We start from the raw sequence: 23,732 nt of genomic DNA on the forward strand, positions 1-23,732 counted from the left end.
GAACGGTTTTATGTGAAGATTACATTGAGTCTCATGTGGACAAACTTCGCCCCCTGGTGACAGAATCTACTACCTGCATCCTTGTGAGCAAGACACTTCAAACAAAATTACATGAAAATAAAGACCAGCAGCCACTTCGAGTATTGGCTTAGTTTATTGCATAAAATACTAATCTATTACAAATATTTGTTTTACAAAAACAGAATATAATTTAAGAAAATAAATATTTCTGTGCAGTTTATTTGTATTGTCGAAGCAGGCAGAGAAACACTGAGACTTACAGTACATACTGTACATGTAAGTCGTGAAAGAGACTTCACTCCTTTAGTCGTTTACACAATCGCACCACATGCCACGACAAATGCCTCGATGCAGAGGGGAGCATTCAACCGGCAGCTTTGTAACGCCGACACTGGTTCACTGATTTGGAATTAAATTTCAAATTTTCTCTGCATCAAAGCAAATAATCCATAATAACAATCCATTGCATAATTCAATTTGCAGCACAAGGTAAATATTCTTAGAATTTGTTCACATTCTTAATTGATATTTAGTTCAGATGATACATTAGAAGAAAAAAAACACAACAAACAATTTTGGCAATACAAAAAGGTATAAATAATGAATTATCAAAATCATCAACCCATAATATTTGGCTGCATTTCACTTACAAAAATAGAAACAGTGTTCCATTTCAATAATGTCGAAAAAAAAATCTGAATCATAAATTCAGTCAAATAGGATTCTAGTTTCTAAAGCAATATTCATTTTTCTGATTTTGATTCTCCATGAGAGCAAAATTAATTTAGCAGCCTGAGTTCCCAGAATCCTTTGCTGAAGGACAAGAGTTAAACAGCTTGAGGCAGTTTTCAAAGAAAAGAAAAAACATATGTCCAGCAAAGGTTTCACGGGAAAAGGCTGGGTTTTTTTTGTGTTTTTTAAATTTATTTTAGGAATTGTGTTTTGCCTCGCAATACTGAGAACTTATCCCTTTTACCCTCCACAAACACATTCATTATCCTTTTTTGTCCTTTTTGTCAACATTGTCAGTTTTGAACTTTGATTTCAGGGGGAAATCATAGAAGAAAAGGGCATCGCTTTGATTCCCAGGTCCACCACACACTTTGAAATTCACTGCTATGAACGGAATTAATCGATCCCTTTGTTACTTTATTTGACTAATAAACAGTTTTCCCTCTGTGGCTACAAAGCATACATGTCACAAACTTAGACACAATCACCCTTCATTTGCCTTTCAATACATTACTTGCCATTCCTAAGGCTTTTGCAGCATTTTAGCACATTTGGGAGGTTCTAAAACTTTCAAACTTAAATACCCCAAAGAGTAGTTAAGTTAAGACATCTAGATAGAATCTAAAATTAGAACCTTTTAGTATTAGAAGCTGAGCATGAGGAAGCTAACTTTAGAGTTAATCAGTGTTATTATCATGTTTTAACATGTTACATGCACTTAGCCAAAGGCTACCTGTCCATTACTTCACATTCTTTGTAATTCCTTTAGTTTGGGGGAATCTCAGAGGGTACCGAGTCATTGATTATTATAAGAATGACATTATTTTTCTCAAGGAAAAATAACTGTTATACATTGTGAGATAAGAAATTATGTACAGGAATATAATAGATACCATTCTCATTAACTAATCCCATTAACAATCACAGTAGCATGCTGAACATACAAATACATCATATCTGTAACAGGAAGAAGACCATTGTGTTCAACATCTTCCATCCAAAAGCCTGTGATGGCAGGTATATCAGCCTAAGGCTTTGCGTGAATTGTCTTCTCGGAACACTTGAGTAACAGTTTTCTAAACCAGGTTGTGTAAACACTGAGTTTAGTAGGACTGGCTAAGCGATATTAAGCTTTAATGCATTAATCACAGTTTATAAATCCAGTGCTTTATTATTGTTGTTTCCGAATGACCAGAGTGCATCTATGAGATGCTGTATTTATGCAAATAAAGGCAACACAATGCTTTATAATGAAGTTTTCTGAAATACCATTGACTGTACAAAATAAAATATACCCTTTAAAAAGGTGCAATATGCAATACTGTTCACTTAAAACATTTGGGAATTTAAAAAAAAATAAAAGCGCTGTGATGATGCCATCCCATCAATAGCTTTGTACTCTGATTGTAGGTATGGCTACGTAAATTTACAAGCTCACCAGGTAGATCCAACCTGTCTCATCTTGTGCATGTAACGTCTCATCTGTCCTCAGACTGATTCAGAAAATGGCAGCTTGATCAGTAAACTCAGAGGTTGGAACTTGTTTTTCTAACCCTAACTATTTTAATAAACAAAATTCAGAATAGCCGGGTTGAGCACAAACAGGCATCTACACTGACTCACTACTGCCACCTATTGCACAAAAGAGACATTATTTAAATGCCGAATAATGCACCTTCAAAGAAGTTTCAAATGCATATTGCTAATACTTTCATTCCAGAGAGATCACGTGATCCTTCATCAAAAGCCTGAGATATGTTTGGAACACTGTAAAGGTTTCTTGTCTTTGACATTGTGGTATTGAAAGAATAATCCTGGATTCACAACACAAAAAAAAAAAAAAGAAAGAAACCCATTTTGTTCTACGAAATAGTTGCATGAACACTGTTATGTAACAAATACCAGACCTATGTGGGAGAAAGGGAAAACGGAGATCCTTGTGGTCAACCTTAATGTGCAACGCATAGATCCCCAAGTCACAAGGGAACCAGCGGGCGTGGGACGACCCACCTACGTCCTGGTGTGTGCTGGTGGGTTGGAGCAGAGTTAACGGGGCAGTGGGCTCCAGTCCCCTTAAGTCACCTTGACGGTGGACTTTTTGTGGACACAGAGTAAACAAACATACGGCACACCAATGAAGGCCCACTTCTCGTTGGGCCAGAACATGATAACGGGGCCTCGCTCCGGGGCCTCGGTCGCAACGTCAAAGTAGGCAAAGCAAACACACCCCAGGTAGGAAGCCAGACAGATGAGGATGTGCCTGTGAGAGCAAGAGCAGAATAAAGAAGACAGTCTGTGAAGGATTAACAAATCCTACCGCGTAAAAAGCCCTCACCCACCCACATCGTTTCCATTCTTTCAACTGTTTAGGACAAAAATCAATCACAGAAAGATAAGTAAAGAAGGATTTTAAAAGTGTAGTAGCAAATATTTGAATGTTTTTTTCATATGTATCATAAAGACCAGGCGAGTCAAACTGATTTTAGTTTGGGGTCCACACAGTTTGAGCTCAGGGGCTCTGGACCAGGATAATGAGACTATTTTAACGTATTGATTATTGACAACGGCAGAATGTGTTTGCATTAAAAGAAATCTTGATAACAAAACCGAATAGGATCATCCTGAAATATCTGAAGAAAAGTTGCCGTTTTCTTGACCTCTTCTCTCAGATTTAGCAACTCTGGGCTAATCCCAGTGGACAAATCAGAAGCGGCAGTTTTTTTTGTTTTTTGGGGTTTTGTTTGTAATTGTTCAGACTACAATAGGTGATCCCAAAGTCCACAGGCCATATATTTGGTACCCCTGATATAAACAGCCAGTAAATCATTAGACCACAGGGATTTCTGAGTAGACTTTGAGCTTACCAAGCACAGTGGAGGTAGGGAAAGTTGACAGATGACCACATTTCACAGAATATCCTGTCACTGATCCAACAGAGCAGAGCCAGTGCCCACCAGATCCCCGAGATCAGGCCCAGCTTGAACACACGTGGGTTTTCACACCTGCAATCGCAGAGTTTGTTAAACCCCGTCCAACCGTGACAACATGAAACACAGATACACCCATACACTCACATGCACGTTTGTCATCATACATGGACATGTTCAACAACATTATGAACTCATTGTACACTTGTATTTGTCATTTTATACAGACCAACATCAGTCTCAGTCTGAAATGAAAGTCTAACATTGACCTTCCTCAAGTTCACTTTATGCCAACTAAAGTCATATTTCAATGCTCAAACCAACTGCTAACTTTTAGATCTGATATTTGGTGACCTTTGTAATACAATAAATATTTTAATAAAAAGATGTAAAATAATATAATAATATAATAACATAACCGGCCGTAATCTCTCCTGCGACAGCAGAGTACGTCGTCAATCTCAGAGGAAACCATTGTAATTTCATGTGGAAAAAAATTGAATAATACCTTTTCTATTCTACCCCCCAACATGTTTGTGTGGTGAAAGAGAAATAAACCACAGTTCCATCTGTAAATGTCTTGCTGGAAATAAAATACCCTCTAAGAATATCCAAGCATCCCAGAGGGCAGCATTTCATTCAGCTTTTCCTGATGACCGCACAGGATTTCTTCCAGAATACATCACGTTTTCATCCAAGTTCTGGTGGCTGCACAAAAATGCCTGTTAGTTGTGAGGGTCCCCCCCCCCCCACTAGATTTACTATCACAAATGTGGACTCGAGCTATAAATATGGGCATAACCATCTCCCAGTGACACCACTGACCTACACACTAATCCAAAGTGCCACTGATGAACTATTCTTAGTCTTGTCCTTCACACACATACCAGTTGCAGCTGAGGCACTGAGCACGAAGACAAAGACAGCAGCGCCGAAGCCTGAGTGAGACTACACAGCTCTGACGATGCAGCAGTGTGGTCACTGTGACAGCACATAAGCTTCTCTGTCGACAAGTACGGCATGAAGTCATACCATCTAGTCAAGGTCTACGACGACACAATGAGAGCCAAGTAAAGAACAAATACTAATACAAAGGTATTTGATTCTAACATTAATATGAAAGCAGGTGGCCTCTAGCTGAAATCAACAGTATGGACCAACACGTTTTTTACAATGCTATTTAGATTATTTACAACTTGAATCGTTTAGTGCACTTTTCCCAGAGGAATTTCAAACAAAGTCATTTAAAATGGCCTCATTTGTATCAAGACAGCGACAAGCCATACAAAAAATAGACAGTAGCCGAGTGTCTGTAGGAAGATTGTTTCATATTTATACGTTTGGTTTCATCATGGAGGTCAGACAACAAGAAGGAAACTATAAATCCGGATGATTCACAATCAATGACAAGGAGCTTCAGAGAGTTCAGTCACTAAATCAAAAATGGAATTTCGGAGTAGTTGGTAATAGAACTGACTTCATAAAGGCCCATAATATTATGACAAACTGCATGTTCTCGATTTAGAACAAAATCTTATAAACACATTTTCAATATCTGCCCATCTTTAGCCAAATTCCATTCTAAAAATACCCAAACAAGGAAATACATTTAAATATCCATCAATCCGCCTTTGATACCCATGTGATCCAAGTTAAGATTGCAGAATGTGGAGATGCACACTGAACAGTCGCCAGTCCATCACAGGGCAAACACAGAGAGACATACAGTCACACACAATCACATCAAGCGCAAGTAGGAGACACTGAATCACCCAGCGATCACATATTGTGATTGTGTGAGAAGCTCTGAGTAGCCAGAGAAAACTTCACACACAGTTTGGCCATGAGGTTAGAGCTCAAAATCAAGCTGGGGTCTATTTGCAGCAGATAACCATGCTAACCAGTTCATATATTTACAATAGTTTATATCTAATGTTGCTGTAAGGTGTGGGGGTGGCATGATAATAATTGTAAACCAATATCTAAAGCTACCAAACATACACAAATGTCCATGAACAATGAGACCGAAGCAGGAATAACATTTATAATATTAATTACACAGACAGAAGCCGAAGGTTTACACAGAGTTGGGAGTCGGGAGGAAATGCAGGATCAGGTTGTAATTATATTTCAATTTCCAGTGAGTCACTCCAAATGGAAGACTTCATGTCTAATGCTAAAATGGAAGCGACTGATTAGTGGAACTTCACACCAGGTAATTTCTGGGTATGTCAGATAAAACAAGGAAATCCACGTGTTTCGTGGAGCGTCGACATTTCTCCTTCCAATATTATATTGCTTTAAAGTCAACTGATGAGCCGAACTCATGAACTGCCTCATACATAACTGATCTAGAAAGGGAAGGAGGTGGAAGAATCCTGTGTCACTGCAACTCAGCCACAGGAAGTACAAGAATAGGCAGCCAACGATGCGTCTTCCCAGAGGGAAATAGACCATAAAACTGTCATCAGTGTCGTGGTATGCTCTTGAGAGTTTCTATCGATTATTTTCACGTGAATGAAAATCCTCACCAAGGATCAGGTATGACAGTGAGACTCAGTATCTGAGTCTTTACATTCTTACGGTCAGCTAACTTTCCCCTTTCGTGCCAGCTGTACACACACCACAAAACCCATCACCACACAGCCTGATATCTGGTCATCAGCTCAGAGAGCATGTCAGATAAGGAGGGTGATGTGAAATCAAGACGTTCGGAACACAGAGTTTCACTAACTGTCTGAGTGTTGAAAACATAGATAGGTGGAGGAAAGGCCACCCATTATATCTGAGGGTGGAGTCGCACTCTGACGGCAGTCTCCCTCCGCAGTATAGAAAGAGGCCCCACACAAGTTTGGATACAAAGGCAATGATGTACAGAAGCTCTTGTTTCATGATCGTATCTAGTTAGATGTTATCCAGTCGATTCAATAAACAGCTGTTTTTCCGAAAGAGATTTGCACAAGGATCTTTTATTTAAAAAAAAAAGAAAAAATTATCCAAGTTTCTTATATACGTGACAGCCTGTGCTAAGAAGTAGGTTGGTTTTGATTCGTCACTCAAAAAGTCTCCAGAATAACAAATAGGAGACATTTGACAATTTAGAGATGAAAAGATATTAAGTTATGTAAAGTTAAATAAAGATGAAAGTTGATTTCCATCATTTGTCTCATTTACACGAGTGCTGTACTTCAGGAACACATACATTTGACATGCCTTATTACATAATACATGGCTGTATGGACCAATATTCAGTGCAGCTGTATGCCTTATGAGATGCATAGTCAGTGAATAGATCACAGCAGAAAGACACTAAAGAAGCTACATTCAAATATCAGCCCTTTTCTTCTGAGGCACTTTAATGTTGTGTCTGGTAGTTTTGTTCCAATAATGACACTTTATGTAATACGTGCAGTAGCCATGTGGCTGCTTTGTTTTTGTTCCGCTGGAAGTCAGCGGAACATGTGCCGACGGCTGTACTGCTTTAAAGGAAAGAAGGAAAAAGAAATCACAAAAATAGTGTGTCCTTTCTGAGAGCAGGAGTCCATCAGACAGGGTCGCAGGCCCTCCACTTAACAGAACAAAAACAAACTACTGCAATAGATGACTGGCACGGGCAGTAATGTCAAGAATTGCAAACAGGTTGAACAATGGATGACTAAAGGCTTTGAAAGGCAAGGTGGTGAGAAAAGGTTGTGGGAAAAGGAAACAACAGAACATGTGTCCACACTGCTGTGACGGAAGAAAGCACTAGACACAAACACACACGAAAGGTCATGAAAGGCTTGTTGTGTGTTTTCAGGAACATTCTTTCACACTGTAATTAACCCCCCCTCCCAGAGCAGACAACTTGTCATCAGACAGCACGAGTACAAAAGGTTAAAGGTTAAATGTTGATGTACTTTACATTGCAGACACACTTTCCCTTTTGTTCCATCAACAATCTGGCATCAGTGCTGAACACACTTGGAGACAGATAAACCCAGAGACACAAACAACCATATACACACACACGTTAATGCCGAAGGGCAAAACATTACTACTGTGTGTGTGTGTGTGTGTGTGTGTGTGTGTGTGTGTGTGTGTGTGTGTGTGTGTGTGTGTGTGTGTGTGTGTGTGTGTGTGTGTGTGTGTGTGTGTGCGCGCACGTGTGATGAAGAAACTTCGTATGAGAAGCCGCGTCAACTGTTTTTATTTGAAAGCACTTCAGTTATTTAGTTTCATCTAAATATTTACACACTGCAGCCAATCCTATACAACAGTCCCATAATTTGTGGTTTCCTCTTCAGTTTAACAGGGCTGCTTTTAATCTGCCAACTTTTGACATGTTTTGTTTTCCATCTATGTCCAGAGGACTCCAATTGGCCCATCCCCTCCTGTGAATTACTAAAGTAGGCTTATAAACCAGTGTTTTATAACTCCATAGAAATCTGTGTTTTTTGTGTGCTTTATATGAGTTATGCACTTTTATTTTAGTTATTTATTGCCAAAACCAAAACAAAACATCAGCAGTTTAAACAACAGTTCTGGTCCATATTGCCTAACAATATGTAAATTATTATATAGTCCTCGTTTTCATATTAGGCTCAAATGCAATGGATGGATGGATGGCAAAATGAATGTTATGGCTGTAAAAGTTACAACAGATTTCCACCCTCAGAAAGGGTGTCCTGCACAAAATTAATGGATTTCTGAAGTATTTGTGTGAACGAGTGCCAGTGGAAAATGTCCGTAGCTTGCATCTGCAGACAACAATCAAAACAACCATACACCACAACTGTGAATAAGAACAGCCATACTATGAGTCACTATGAGATAAAAGCAGTATAAGAAGGCTGTTGAGTCACACATTTATTCCACAAACACATCAACAACATCTGAGGGAAGTTACTAAGACCGAGAATGTTTTCACTACAGCTAATACACAAGAGTCTGTGAATGGGGAATCATATCCTATCCTTTGTATGATGTCTGATATTACAGGAGGAGGTTTTTGTTAAGCTACTTTGCAGCGGTTTGACATTTCTCAAGTCCTTCCAAAAAAATGCCAAGAGCAAATGTGCTTGCATTTTCTAAGCCAAAGAGCAAATATTAGGAGCGACTGAAAGGTCTGATTTACTGGGATGTCAAGTGGACACTGCTGAATAGCAAACTTACAAATGAATGACACTTTTGGTAAAAACAAGCAGAAGAAAAAATAAGCAAACAAGACAGAAGAAGCTGAAATACAATATGTTACCATAAACAGGTGTGGGCAAGCTGAGGCATTGATCCTTACCACAATAACTAATACAATAACAGTACACCCAGTATGAAGACCAGTTCACATGCGCTTGCATGCATGTTTATGTGCATAAACTTTTAGCAAATAAGGAACTTAGTGACCAAAACACTGTGTTAACCTACCTAAATTATATTGTCTTTAAAAAAAAAAGAACGAAAAAAACAACATACACACTCCTTTACTCACTCCTTTTCAACTAACCTCTTGAGCTCAGTGATGAGCAGTGCAGTGCAGGGGATGCCCAGAGTCATGAGTGACAGCGAGTTGACGACGGGTTTAACAAAAGCCAGACCAGTGGTGATCCCTGACAAGATGCCAATGACCACTTTGAACCTCGACCTACATGGAGAAGCAAAACAAACCAAAGCCGCAGAAATTTGGTACAATGTTTGTACTTGCAATAGAAGAGAGCATTGGTTCAGTGTTTCACATTGCACTTCAAGATTCATATAGCGAGCACTCAGCTACTGATAAGCAAAGGCTGTGGAAAATCTTAAGTGGCCAAGCTGAAGTGACTGAGCAGCCATGACAGCTCTGTGACAATGGAAAGAGAAGTAAAGACATGTGATGCAGTCTTTACTGGCGTCAGCGATCTCAGACAGGCCTATTATTAAAGAGTCGCAGCAGTGAACACATCATGTGACATGTCAGTGTCTGAAAGAGACCTTCGGTTGTAAAAAAAAAAAATGCACAAGACACTATGTACAATATAAGACATAAACAAAAAGATTGGATTGAGTGAGTGAGTTTTGCCTCATTGAGAGAAAATATGACCTCAGTGGTTGTGAAATATGCTGGCTATTTTTGTGCTCAGACGCCTGCAGCTGTTGTGCAAAATCATGACTTTGTCAGAGTGAAAACTTCCATACACGTGGCTCATAGCATCACAGACTTATACAAACAGGTACTCAATCTGCACGCCGGTGTCAACGTCACCACAAAAAAAGGTGGCGATTATGAAGAAGGACATGCCGTACCGATCCCTCCTGAACATCCTGGGTAGGTATCTCTTGGGAAACCACATGGCAATGGCACACATGAGCACCCATAAAATGGCCAGTTCGTCGAGCATTTGGCCGAGAAAGCTGAGGGTGGCATGAAAATAAGTTGATCCAATACCTGAAATAGAGGGAGAGAAAACACACACAGAGAAGCTTTGTTGTATGAGAGATGTATTGTGGAGTTGTTTTGTTAAAAATAAAACGCTACATAAATGACAATATCCTATAAAAACAACTGAATATGTCAAGTCCTTGTCTTGAAGCTCTCAGAACATGTGTAAATAAATCTCTAATTGAGTAATTTAATGCTTTATAAGTCACTTTGAGTGTCTCTGTCTCCAAGGGAATGACTAAATTATACAAATAATTTTGTTGCATGTGCTTAATTCAAGAAAATAGATATATTTTTAAGCACAGACATCCTTTGGAGGTCTCTCCTTTGGCAGATTAAAAAAAAAGGAAAATAAAACTGTTGTTTCATTAAAACATAGTTCAAGGAGAGACTACAATTAAAATACGTTTTAGTGAGAAACTGTCAGTGTAACCAAAACTGCAGCTGCAGACAAAGAACCAGGACTTACCAAATATTTCAAATAACAGTCTCAGCCTAGCAGAGAAGAGTTTTGCTTGTCACTGCCAATAGTTGCCCGAAAACCATCATCAACCAATTATGGAAATTATGTGAAAACTTTAGAACACCTGGCATTCAACCAAAAATTACTACTTCAGTGAGACAAGGTATGTGCAAAAGTGACAGAAGGGGAGTTTGATTCCATCTCTGTGAACCTCCCACACATTGAAAACCTCCGATTACAACACCATCAGAAAAGTTCCCATTTACAGTAATCAGAAATTAAATTGCAACACAAATGCAGTAAAACCAGCTTTGCACTGACCTTCCATCAGTTAATACGGACACTAAAGAGCTACAGAGAAGCAGCTGCAGCAGGTAAGAGCTTCGTGTCCCATGAAGCCTGCAACACCCGGTTGTGCTGTGGAGCAGCTTGTATCACTATTTGGCTGACCAACAGGTTGAACTGATGCCTAAACGAAGGCAGTAACACACCAGGTACTAATCAAAGAAGCTACCAAACAGGAATACAAACAATGGTTGCATAGGTGTAGGAAAAATGTGTTTCAACACCAAGTTGTTTGGCTTAAAAAACGAGTTGCAATGTAAGATATTTACAAAGTCCTGAATATTAAAAAGAAAGTTAAAGATCGGCCTCCAGGGTTAGACACATAATACATTTTGGATTCACAGAAGTCTTTTATATATATTCAAGGCGACAAGTCAGGAACACTCAATGGAGTGTCGACAGCTACAAAAAACAAAAGAGTTGGAAAGGTGCATTACTCTGCGTTTTGAAGTACCGTGGAGGGTTGGATCAGTCGGTGCCTCTCTGTTATCACTGCCCAACAGACCTCACAATATCAGAGTAATCTGTTGTCATAACAGGCGCTACTGGAGATTCCAACAGACTTTCAAGGCAGAAACTGCTACCAGTCAGAGGTGACTGATAACTGACGACCATAAAAACGCCTCCAAATAAATTAATTGACATGTTTTTATAGCGACTGACTGTACTGTATTGAATGAAATGTAATTTCTGACTTCCAAAGACATAACACAACTTTTACAATAGTGAATGTCGTAACAAACAATATCTCAATTAATGTAAAGAAGAGGCCAGTTTCTATTTGGATGATAAATTAATCAATTGTGTTAATTGCCTGGTAAAAGTGCTAAAGAACTAGCCAAATATGAAAAAAAAATTCATAGTTAAAGTAAGATTTACAACCCTGACTGAAAAAGATCAAATCTGACTTTTAGAGCTTGTAAAATACATTCTGAAAGGCCTCACATTGCCGGCACAAGACAAAACTCTGTGTGTTTTGGCATTCAATGTAATCAGGAGGAACTATACTCTATCGGGCCCAAGGCCAGAGAAAAGCAGCTGGATATTGTTTTCACACTGAAATGTATGGGCTTGTTTTCCTACTTGAAGTCAAAGATCAAACTCAAAAGAGGAGGGCTGAGACCATGTGACAACCCTTGAAAAGCACTGCGTTCATGTTTCAACAGTCTCCAGATTCCCAGAAAGGGACGCAATCAGAGTTGCATTAGAGCAGCCGGCGGTATGAAGCACGAGATGTTATCTGTCAAATAGGACCTAAACAAGAGGCTGCTTCCATGTTCCTTTAAAATGACTTGGGTTTTCCCAAGAGACATGTAACAGCTCAGAACTATGTGACCTGTTACACATAATTTTAGCCTCCTGCCAAAATCAGTTACGCTGCTATTTCTTTTTTTTTTTTTTTTTCTCGAATGTCCACCGAGGTCACATTGTCAGGTTATCTGTGCTGACGGTGCAACCGGAGTGTTTTCAAAACAGCTGTAAGGGGACAAAGCACTGTAATGTCTCCCCGACTCTGCTGCCATTTATATACAGTGGCACCATTTAAGACTGAAATACTGCCATGGATGAAATGAAAACAAATCCAAGGCTGCAGGGTTATTCATGCAACTTTGTGTTTTTTCAAAAAACATTGGGCGGCAAGATTCAGGAAGGCCAAAGCTTTTGGCTGAGAACAGCGAAACACCCGCAAACAATGAACACTGCTTTTTCACTTTGGCGCAGGAGCTCTTGAATGAACCGTTCACTGACTGTGATTCTATTTAAAAAAAAATGTGTAATGTATACATTTGTCTCAACTACTCTGAACTACAATAGATGGATTTAAATTGGTTGTTTTGTCAAGGTAACATTTAAATAACCTGAACTGTTTTCTACGATAACAATAATGTATGATAAAACTGGTGACTTTAAATCCTGAAATATGACCGACAATGAATTAATTGGTATATATTCACTCAAGTTGATACATTCAAATACAAATGCTGTGCATTGAAGTGGTGTTGTTGAACAAAATATTATTGTCAGGGCTTGTAAAAAAACAACATTATATCACAAGTATGAAATAAGAAGACGTAGCTCAGATTTGAAAAATGTTGACATTATCAAAAAGCGTACCAATAAGCATCTATTGTTTTGAATTGTAATGGTTGCATTATGTAAAGCTATTAAATCTACTCTCCATGTACATGACAAATTATTTAAAACCTTATAAGATATGATGGTCTTGAACACAAAACCTTCACAAAATTGATATGAAGACTTTATTTATAGCAACTGGCCTTGATAAGCAGCACAGTACTAAACATACTTGAACTACATTGCACCCCCCCCCCCCCCCCCCCCCACCCCCCCACTAATCACTCACACTTTGTCTCATGCCAAGTAGTTATTCTTGGTTGGAAGCCAGACTAACTGATGTTTTTTTCACATTGTGATAGATCATTAGTAATAACTGTTGGGATCCATGTATGATAACAAGCATCTGCCAAGTAAATATAGTCTGAAGTGAAGATGTAAGAGCTGTTACATTTATGATCAAAATGAAAATAAAATAAATAAACCATCTTTGGAAAAGACTTCCCCTAATTTATAAACTATGAGCTGTTTGATAAAATAACTTTAAATTGGAACATAAAATGATGGGACCAGTTGAATGATGGTTTAGCAATATTGACAAGTCTCATAGATTAATAGATAACCTACTGGTTTTCTATTAAATAGGCTTCATAATTATTTTTGCAGTCCCAACAGTCTGCCCTGCAATACTGTATATTTGTTGACATTAAAGTGTCTGATTCCAACTTGTGTGATACTTGATTTCTGTCTCAATTATTCACAATGCAATCAATCAGAATGAATTCCTAATAATGTGACCAGAGTACACAAGTACACGACTTTTAACAAAAACGCAGATGTCAAGAGTCACAAAGATCTGTCATCTCCATCAGTAAGCAAAACATTGCTGATATCATACAGTAAGAAACCAAATATTCTGACTATGACAGGAAATGTATAGACAAGTGAAAAATATTAGCAATATTTGGAGAAACACACACTCCCTCAGGAGCATCTTTTAAAAGATGTGTGCAATGGTTAAAAACGTGCTTTAAATACTTTTTTGTTTTGTTTTTTGCAGTTAGTGTTAAGTTGATGAGTTGAATTATTGCCTATCTTGGATGAGATGAATTCAATGTCCATGCGTTCTGTGTGATAAACTAAAATCTGAAGTGTTGAAGGGGTGGGGGGGGGGGGGGGGGGGGGGGGGGGGGGGGGGCTCATCGTGCAGCCAACTTACCAACCACAACTAGCAGAATCCATATGAGGTAAATCCCACTGTTGAAATGTGTTGCATATTGGCGGAACAAGCACATTAATATCGGCGGCAAAACAAAAAACAAAATGTTGCTGATCTGAAATGATAAACAAAAGGAAAACAGCCATGAGCAAAAAGGAGGTCCAATCAGGTTTGAACTGATCAGGCAGCAGAATGACAACATGCTGGTCACAAGTTTATCAGGCCTAAGAGGCGAAACTGTCAGGCAGCCTGGGATGCTGTACCTGATGCTATATAAACAACAAACATCAAGATGCTGCAGCTGGAAATAAAAACCCATTTTAAAGTCAGAGTAAAGCGACAGCTAGCTGATGGCTGGCTGGAGGATCATGTGGAAAAAGCTAGTAGAAAGCAGTGCATTAACGAAGGACGTCAAAGGCAGAAAAGCTGTAAACAAAATAAAGGAAAAAAACTGTATTATGCAAAACAACAAGATAAAACAAAAGGCACACATCCTCAGCTACAAATCCAGCGACTTGAAAACCGACCGTGTTGTAAAATTCAGCGATGCTGGGGTAAATAAGGTAATTGCCTTCACACCAGTCCACCTCGGAGCTGCCAGCCTGCAACTGGTCCCAAAAAATCAGATTGACATTACTCATGTCTGGGCCAGTTGTGTCAGATGGACCGAGCCCAGCAAACAGCGGTCCCCGGCTCTGGAGGCAGACACAAGCTGACAAAAAAGTCGCGATCTGTCGACTCCGTCGCCACGCGCTGCGCAACACAGACAGAATCCTGACTCGTTGGGTGCATCCGAGTTTGTGACTGGAGGTACTGTACATCCGAATAGTCCCTCCGTTCTCCTTTCCTATCTACTATACCTTTCACTAGGAGACGTAATCATAACGCAACTGCGGCACAGGTTAGTGACGTCACCAGTAGTGGTGGTGGGGACTACACATTTCGAAAATGGACTACAAAAAGCGCAGTCCACTCCACTCCCCCGCCACATCTAAACGCTGATATGAATGTCAAACATCACAAAGTTCTAATTGAAATCAAGGGGAAAGAGGCTACCAGGTGAATAAATAACTTGTACAACCTGAGAATAGAATGTATAAAATTTACTTTACTGCATTTATTTCACAACATCTGCATAACATTCATATTTGGGATATTAGTTTTAGATTATTTAAAGTCGTTCAAGGCATATTTTTGCAACCTGAGATTCCCTGAACATTGTCATCAATGTTTTCTACGCTAAAGGAGGTTCTAAAGGAAGCATTGAGCCTCCTTTCCTTATCTTATTGAGAATGTGGACGTTCCTTATCATGGCCGCCACTTAAACACTTCCGGGGGTGAAGGAAAAATAGATAGGAAGGACTATTCGGATGTACCCATAATGTGAGAACCGCTGCAGAGCTGCATTTTCCAGGCCGTCCTTCGCTCGTACACAAAGCCAACGACTCGTCGTGACGCTCAGCCTCGTCCACTGACAGCCGCTGGCTCTGGAGCAGAGAGTCAGACACAAGATAACTCCCCCCTCCGCAGCCTCGTCCATTGACAAGCCGCTCGTTCTAGAGCAGAGAGTCAGAGAGTTCTCACATGACACAAGATGACTCCCCCCTCCGCAGCCTCGTCCACAGTCGCAGGCTGTTTTAGCAGAGTCCTCGTACTCCCTCTTTCGGTCAGAGGAGCATTATGCAGTTTTGGCTTGTCGTTTTTGCACTCGTATAACTCTGTTCCGCCGCGACCAGGGATCACGTTTCATTAGTAGTTTGTTTTGTGTGCTCCTCCTTCTTGGTGTCATATTGCGATGTCAGACAGGTGTGTTACCTTTAATCCTGTACACGCACGTCTGAATTTTGCTTTACGATGACTTAATGCTTAGAACGCAATAGTTTATTCGCATTTCAGTCACGTCCACATTATATTTATGGTCTTTAATCCTTTATGGGGTAAGTGAACGTTTGTTAACTTCTACATCTCTTCTTCTACATTAATCACAAACACGATACATGACGCAATTGCTATATTAAAAAGGTTAGTGCTGCTGTTATGGGTATGTTTTTATTAATTACTCTGGTGAGATATATACCCACCTGATTGTTGCATAATAAACATATATTTAAATAATGAAAATGTGTGATTTGTCTTTTCAATACATTTTGTCGTGCTTAATGGAATGCACGCATGTTTATTTGCACTTTAAAATAGTCATGTATGTTTAGGTAACACTCTGGAGTTTAGTATTGTGCAAGGCTGTGCTTCACCTGGCTTTCAGAGTTTTGGTTCATTTTGGTTTAGATGGGGTACAATGTGCAAGCTCACATCAGACCTTGAAAAGCACACAAATGATGGCTCTTTCCCATCTCTGTGAGGTAGACAATATGCTACAAGCTAATTTTTCTCAAAAATAGTTGTCTATGGAGCAGCAGAGACAATATTGTTGTTTATGGCTGTGTGATCAGAGTGCAGGGACCGTCAAACAGGGTCCTCAAATCCAGGCCTCGGGGACCAGTGTCCTGCACATTTAAGATCTCACACACCTTAATCCTTAGTCCTTAGTCCTTAGTCCTTAGTCCTTAGTCCCAAGTGGAGGAGTTCAAGTATCTTGGGGTCTTGTTTAAGAGTGGGGGAAAGATGGAGCGTGAGATCGACAGGCGGATCGGTGCAGCGTCTGCAGTTATGCGGACGTTGTATCGGTCCGTCGTGGTGAAGAAGGAGCTGAGCCAAAAAGCGAAGCTCTCGATTTACCGGTCGATCTTCATTCCTACCCTCACCTATGGTCATGAACTATGGGTCATGACCGAAAGAACGAGATCCCGGATACAAGCGGCTGAAATGAGCTTCCTCCGTAGGGTGGCTGGGCGCACCCTTAGAGATAGGGTGAGGAGCTCAGTCACCAGGGAGGAGCTCGGAGTAGAGCCGCTGCTCCTCCACATCGAGAGGAGCCAGCTGAGGTGGCTCGGGCATCTATTTCGGATGCCCCCCGGACGCCTCCCTAGGGAGGTGTTCCGGGCATGTCCCTCCGGTAGGAGGCCTCGGGGCAGACCCAGGACACGCTGGAGGGACTATGTCTCTCGGCTGGCCTGGGAACGCCTTGGGGTGCCACCGGAGGAGCTGGAGGAAGTGTCTGGGGTGAGGGAAGTCTGGGCAACTCTGCTCAGACTGCTGCCTCCGCGACCCGGCCCCGGATAAGCGGTAGTCAATGGATGGATGGATGGACACCTTAATCCAATGTTGATTTCCATCATCAAGCTTGTAAAAAAAAAAAGTAAAAGCTCAATAACGAGCTTCTTATTGCAATCAGGTGTGTTGCGACTGGATGAGGCCTAAAACATGCAGGATGTTGGCCCTTGAGACCTGGAATTGAGGACCCCTGGTTGACAGTTTGCAAGCCACTACGAAAGCGAAGACAGATACCACGAAAATACTTATTAACGTGACTGGTATTCACTGCAGTGTCACCAAAATCACTGCAGCTTTCACTTGATCACACTACAACATTTGGTTTGATAGCGATATAAGGTGTGCGGTATCTGTCTTCACTGTTGTAGCGGTTGTACAATTTGCAGAAGGTCGCTCTGCATTTGTGTGGGCTGAGGGGATGCAATTATTCCCGTTAAAGCTGGAAATCCTAGCCTTGCCAAATGTTGTCTAATCTTTGCATTTATATATAAAGATGTATCGTACAATATGTATGTATTTTTCACTTTATGTGATTTCGTGTCTCTGTGAGAAAGGGGGGTTGTTTGTGAGTCCAATTTGTATGACATAGTTCTTTGTAGTATAACATAATTTTTGTGGCTCTTGGTCTCTGACTGGTTGGTCACCCCTGGTGGTAAACCTTCTCATCATGATGTACCAGCCAAGATCTTCAACCACTGTTGCTGTGACTCTTCCTCCAGATGCTTCTTTGATTTCTTTAATACACTACCCTGTGGTGCAAACGTGTATTGCAAGATTAAGACTGGATTTGTAACAACAGCATATCACACAGTTGTCTTGGAGATGACAATTTATGTGTTGTTCTGTCTTATTTAGATGATTATGATGAGACTAAATGTATAAATCATATTAAACCTGACTGGGGCAAATCAAAATGACCAAACAAACGGAAACGATCGTCTTTGTGCCTTACACTCTTAACAATAATCACATTATTAATTTAATACAAAAAAGAGTGTCTGAACAACGAAGTTATTGGTGTTTCAGATCACAATGCGCTCTCTTCCGCACCCTTTTGCGCATGCTCAGTGAGTCCACAATTGTTTGTTGTAAACATTGTTATTAATTGTTACTTAAAGTAATCCATTTATATCGTATATGATGCATCTGACAATGCCTAGTAATAACTGGAATATTAACTTCTGTAAAAACACAAGGAAATTGTTTGAATTTGGAATATGAATGAAAAACGAATGCATACCGTACATAAACTATGTCTACTTTAATAAAATTGCGCTTCTTCGCTTCCCGTTATTTTTGTAAATATTTAAATTTCATAACTTTGTAATGCAGTGTCCCAGTTCTCGCGATAACTCGCGGCCCTATGTGAGAGCACGAAGCGGATATCCGGCCTCTTTCCCGTGGCGGACCGTGGTTGGGTCGGTTTGGCAAAATGAAGGTACAAACATCTATCGAACTGTATTTCTTTATCTAGAAATGTTTCACTTAAAATATCCAGCTGAGCTCGTATCTATGACTTTGAACTTTAAATCGCTCCAGTCGGATGATGTTAAAGTCGCCCTGCCAGCCTGGATGAGCTTAGATTGCAGCGATGGTTAGCCCAATAGCAGAGAAACATGGCGGCACACAGGGAAATGTGACCCGAGATTCAGTCTTTAATGTCTGAATAAGAACGTGCACATTTTCCAGGCCAGACATATCGATTATGTCTGTCGTGCGATGGCGGTGTTTAGTTAAACTATTCTAGTGAGCACTGAGCCCAGCTAATGCTAGCTTAGCCGACAGTGAAGTTGAGCTGAAGGCCTCAGAGCTTCACTGCTTTCAGATCCACATCCGACAGGTTCACTAGTATCTGATACTTGTTTCGTGGAGGCAATTCCAAAGAAGAAATACGTATTTCGTTCATTGACTCAAAATACTAAACTTGCATCAAAGGCAGAGGGAACTCAGTTTTTTTTTCGAGGGAGCCTTATCTTTCTATCGTCGCTTATTCTCATGTAGATTTTTAGGTGTTCCCAGTTGAAGGCAAAAAACAACAACGTAGAAATTACTATGTGATCCTATATAAAGTTGAATATAGTTCTCGTACCTCTTCGCTTAAAGTTTGTTTGATTCCACTCCACAGCTAAACATCTCCTTTCCCGCTACCGGCTGCCAGAAGCTGATTGAAGTTGATGATGAGCGCAAACTGCGTACTTTCTATGAAAAGCGTATGGCCACAGAGGTGTCTGCTGACCCTCTGGGTGATGAGTGGAAGGTAAGCGTGGCATCCTTCAATCTGGTCAAAGCTGTGGCTATGGTCTTCAAGCCTTTGGAGAGCTTGTGCCCAGCAATCCTTAAAATTCCCCTGTTCAAACGGGAATGTTAAGGTCTTCAAGATTAAATGTCTAGTTAAACTATAATGAACTTCGGCCTTCACGATGTAACACAATTAATGGTAAATTGTGAGATTTTCTAAATGGTCTGACTAATGAAGTAGCATGTTTTCAGACAGTATGTTGATAGTTTATACATCTACCATCAGATCTTGGACAAAGATGCTTTCTACCAGATTCATTGCACTTTTGGTTATTGTGAGATGTTCAGCATCCTAAAACACGGGAATCGGTCTAATAATGTAAGCACATTAATGAAGTGGCGGTCCTGTAGCATTTCAGTTATAATAGTCATAAATTGTTGAGACCCACTAAATTCAGCAGTTTTTGGTCTGCACAGGTACCAGTTTGTACTTCAAGCAACCGTGTTTTATTTCATTCACTGCACTAACAGTGTGGTTGTACGCAGATTTTCTTTAATCAGGCCAAATATTTGGACACCATAAAACTTGCAGACTGTATTAAGACCCAGATTATGGAACTGTGATGAAGACGACTTGACATTTAGGCGGCATGAAACCTGGCACACCATGATTCCCCTTATGGCTGATCTGTAGTCATTGAGGGGAGAGCCGAGTGTTGCTAAAGAAACCGTGGAGCTGCTACTATATGTAATCAGACTCGCCAATGGCTGATTGCAAGTGTACCACTCTCACACTTCTGTTAGAGCTGCAGTCAAAATTTCATTAAAATGGTGGTTGTAGAATAATGTGCTGGTTGTGCGGGGCTGTCACGCCTGTACAGTAACATTCCGGTTTGTCTGATCCTGCAGGGTTATGTGGTGCGCATCAGCGGAGGCAATGACAAGCAGGGCTTCCCCATGAAGCAGGGTGTGCTGACCCACGGCCGTGTTCGCCTGCTGCTCAGCAAGGGTCACTCCTGCTACCGCCCTCGCAGGACTGGCGAGCGCAAACGCAAGTCTGTTCGCGGTTGCATCGTTGACGCCAACCTCAGCGTCCTGAACTTGGTGATCGTCAAGAAGGGTACCTCATTTCACTTTTCTTTTAACTCCTCAAAGACTATTTAGAGCAGGAGTCTCCAACCTTGGTCCTCGAGGGCCCCTCTCCTGCATGTTTTAGCTCTACCAGTTGTAAGACACCTGATTGCAATGAGAGGCTCGTTATTGGGCTTTTTCACAACCTTGGTGATGACATCATTGGATTCAGGTATGCTGAAGCAGGGAGAGAACTAAAACATGCAGGACAGGGGCTCTCGGTGACCGGAGTTGGAGAACCCTGATTTACAGGGAATGGTAAACTAATGTGCATATGTTGATAGCGTGAATGATGGCACACCTGTGGACCTTTTCTGATTAATCAGTAGTCATTAAGGGGGGACATGGTGTTGCCATAGTAACTGTAGAGCTTCTGACTAGATTCGACCAGACCTGACAGTGGATGGTTGAACTGCTTTGCTCTCCCATTGCCTACTATTAGGACAGTAATGACTTTCTCTTTAAAATGTATTGATTTGCTATGAATTGGTAGGTTGTGGACTTCAGTCAACTACATTTGACGGATTTTTGCTCTCAGGTGAGAAGGACATTCCCGGGCTGACCGACAGCACCGTCCCTCGCCGTCTTGGTCCCAAGAGGGCCAGCAAGATTCGCAAGCTCTTCAACCTGGCCAAGGAGGATGATGTCAGGCAGTACGTTGTGAGGAGACCTTTGTCGAAAGAAGGTAAACCTAAAACTGCTTCATCAAAACTTCAAGTTTTAAAGGGCCTACAGGTGATGGGTGATTAAATCTGGAATGGGTATAGCAGACACTAAAGTTTCAAATTGTGACAATTGGTCAGTATTTCAAAATCTGCAAAATGGTGCGGGTGGCTCTTTAACTAACTGGTCAAGGATCCAGGCACGTCTCGTCTTTGAGATGTTCTGTTTTTCTTTTGTATTTCTTTCTTTCGCTTGGTGAAAAAATGGCCAGTCTAAGTATTTTAATTTATCTCTAAAGTGGTCATTCATTATGATATGTGTCAGGTATTTACATTTTTCAGTTTAAGTAATATTTCTTATCAGAACTATAATCTCATCAATACATATTGACTTGAAAGCTATAGAGAAGCAAAATTTAAAATACGTTCTTGAAATCTCAGTAGTCTTGATGAATGGCAAAATGTAGGCAAGATGAACAAAGGAGCTTTGCAAGATCGAAATGCAGTTATTGTATGTGATATACATACAATAACTGCATTTCGATCTTGCATAGGGTTAGCATTTCTAACCCTATAAAAAAGTTTAATTGTTTCCAAAACCTGAATGTGGGAATACAAATGTCAACATAATGCTTTTCAGTTCAGTCTGCTCTGTAGTTAGAGTTGCAGCATTCACGATTGTCTGCCCTTGAAATGTAGCAATGGCCCTTTTAAGTTCAAGTACCTAGTTTAGCAGGTGATGCACACCTCAGTCGTACACAACTTGAACAATTTGCATCTGAATACACACTTGACTGTTGCACTAACCTTTGCTTCAATGATGGTGCTGTATTAGTGGAGGCTTTAGTTGGTGACATTGACCCTCTGAGGATTTAATATTTTTAGAAGTAAAATAATTTGCTGACTTGAATCACTTGAGTAATGCACACCTGTGGACCTTTTCTGATTGATCAGTAATCATTAAGGGGGGACATGGTGTTGCTAAAGTAACTGTAGAGCTGCTGACAAAATGCGACCAGACCTGACGGTGGATGGTTGGACTGCATTGCTCTCCCATTGTTTCCTGATGTGATGAATGTATGTTTTAATTTGGTTTGTATACATTTGCTGTGATGCAGTAATAATGGTAAACTTTGACCTTTTGAAAGTCTGCTCTAGCTTGGCTTGTTATGAAGAGTACTTAATGTGTTCATATTAAACGGCCTCCATCCTCAATCCAACAGGCAAGAAACCCAGAACCAAGGCCCCTAAGATCCAGAGACTTGTGACACCTCGTGTGCTGCAGCACAAGCGCCGCCGCATCGCCCTCAAGAGACAGCGCACCCAGAAGAACAAGGAGGAGGCCTCTGAGTACGCCAAACTGCTGGCTAAGAGGATGAAGGTCCGTCAAATCTGGCTTCTTTTGATCGTGGCTGAGACTAACCACTTTGTAGAAGTGATTGCAAGAACTTAAGTGCTAATTTTTGGGGTAAAAGCTTTAATGTGGGGAGATTAAGGGAAGATTTTTTATGATTTAACTGAAAGTTTGGGGATTTATTAAATAAGATTTTAAGAAGTTGAGGGGTCATTACTTAATCGGGGGGTTAAAAAGGCATGTTTGTATGATTGTCTTCTGACACTGCTGCCCCTTCTCTCCCAAACAGGAGGCCAAGGAGAAGCGCCAGGAACAGATTGCCAAGAGGCGTCGTCTTTCTTCTCTGAGAGCATCCACATCCAAGTCAGAGTCCAGCCAAAAGTGAAATCCAAAATTAAAATAAAATGTTTTGCTGAAAAGTTGATGGCTCTTAATTTAGTTCCAATAAATGTGTTATCAGTTTTGGTGAAGGTGCCCAACATGGGTCATGAATATTCTTCCTGGAGCTTCATGCATTTTCCATAATATATTTGCATAGTGAAATTTCAGAGGCACTTTCCAGGAAAGGATGCAAGATGTGAATAGTTTAAATTTCCAGGAAGTCATCCCGTTTAAAAAGTAATTTAATTTCAGTGCAATTTTTAGCAGGGGAAAGACCTGTGCCCATTATTCACTGGGAAATCTTTTAATTTGTAATTGGCTCTCTTGCATTGGTTGCAAGCAGTTGGTGACAAGACTCATGAGAATCACCCTCTATCAAGTATTTAATAGGTGCACCTCAACATAGTGCCAATTTATGTGGTCCTTTAAGAATAGTTGCCCATCCCTGATTTATCATCTTGACCTTCAGGACTTCTTGCACAATTAAGCATTTATTCTATGATCTCCATCTCTTGGAGCTTTAAGAAAGCAAAATAACAGTGCAGATACAATGAAAATATTTTAATTTTAAACACTTGCAAGGTGCAGATACACAAATTCAAGTCTCCCACATCAACG

The 23,732-nt window shown here is 40.5% G+C and overlaps 2 protein-coding genes across 2 annotated transcripts; one reads left to right on the top strand and one right to left on the bottom strand.

Moving 5' to 3' along the window:
* Positions 1-179: 179 nt before the first annotated feature.
* Positions 180-15,002, bottom strand: acer2 (alkaline ceramidase 2). Its single transcript, XM_080520370.1, has 6 exons — positions 14,705-15,002; positions 14,178-14,292; positions 9,939-10,080; positions 9,163-9,300; positions 3,618-3,755; positions 180-3,013 (listed from the first exon to the last, which is right to left on the bottom strand). The coding sequence occupies exons 1-6, from the start codon at positions 14,996-14,998 to the stop codon at positions 2,827-2,829; spliced, it is 1,014 nt and encodes a 337-aa protein (XP_080376496.1). The 5' UTR covers positions 14,999-15,002; the 3' UTR covers positions 180-2,826.
* A 3,708-nt stretch (positions 15,003-18,710) lies between these two features.
* On the top strand, positions 18,711-23,152 carry rps6 (ribosomal protein S6). The gene is made up of 6 exons (XM_080520375.1): positions 18,711-18,786; positions 19,474-19,605; positions 20,496-20,706; positions 21,256-21,402; positions 22,603-22,760; positions 23,023-23,152. Exons 1-6 carry the CDS (start codon positions 18,781-18,783, stop codon positions 23,116-23,118), a joined length of 750 nt encoding a protein of 249 aa, XP_080376501.1. The 5' UTR covers positions 18,711-18,780; the 3' UTR covers positions 23,119-23,152.
* The last annotated feature ends 580 nt before the right edge of the window (positions 23,153-23,732 follow it).

The sequence above is a fragment of the Blennius ocellaris genome (genome assembly GCF_963422515.1).
Source record: "Blennius ocellaris genome assembly, chromosome: 3".
In the NCBI taxonomy this organism is placed as follows: Eukaryota; Metazoa; Chordata; class Actinopteri; order Blenniiformes; family Blenniidae; genus Blennius; species Blennius ocellaris.

What these genes read in the sequence shown, in the direction of transcription:
- acer2 (XM_080520370.1), bottom strand. Translation starts at nt 14,998, where the DNA reads ATGTACAGTACCTCCAGTCACAAACTCGGATGCACCCAACGAGTCAGG. An exon ending in AGGATGTTCAGGAGGGATCG is followed by an intron (nt 9,301 to 9,938) that starts GTACGGCATGTC and finishes TTCTCCATGTAG; the next exon opens with GTCGAGGTTCAAAGTGGTCA. An exon ending in CCCTACCTCCACTGTGCTTG is followed by an intron (nt 3,014 to 3,617) that starts GTAAGCTCAAAG and finishes TTGCTCTCACAG; the next exon opens with GCACATCCTCATCTGTCTGG.
- rps6 (XM_080520375.1), top strand. An exon ending in CTCTGGGTGATGAGTGGAAG is followed by an intron (nt 19,606 to 20,495) that starts GTAAGCGTGGCA and finishes CTGATCCTGCAG; the next exon opens with GGTTATGTGGTGCGCATCAG. An exon ending in GAGACCTTTGTCGAAAGAAG is followed by an intron (nt 21,403 to 22,602) that starts GTAAACCTAAAA and finishes TCAATCCAACAG; the next exon opens with GCAAGAAACCCAGAACCAAG.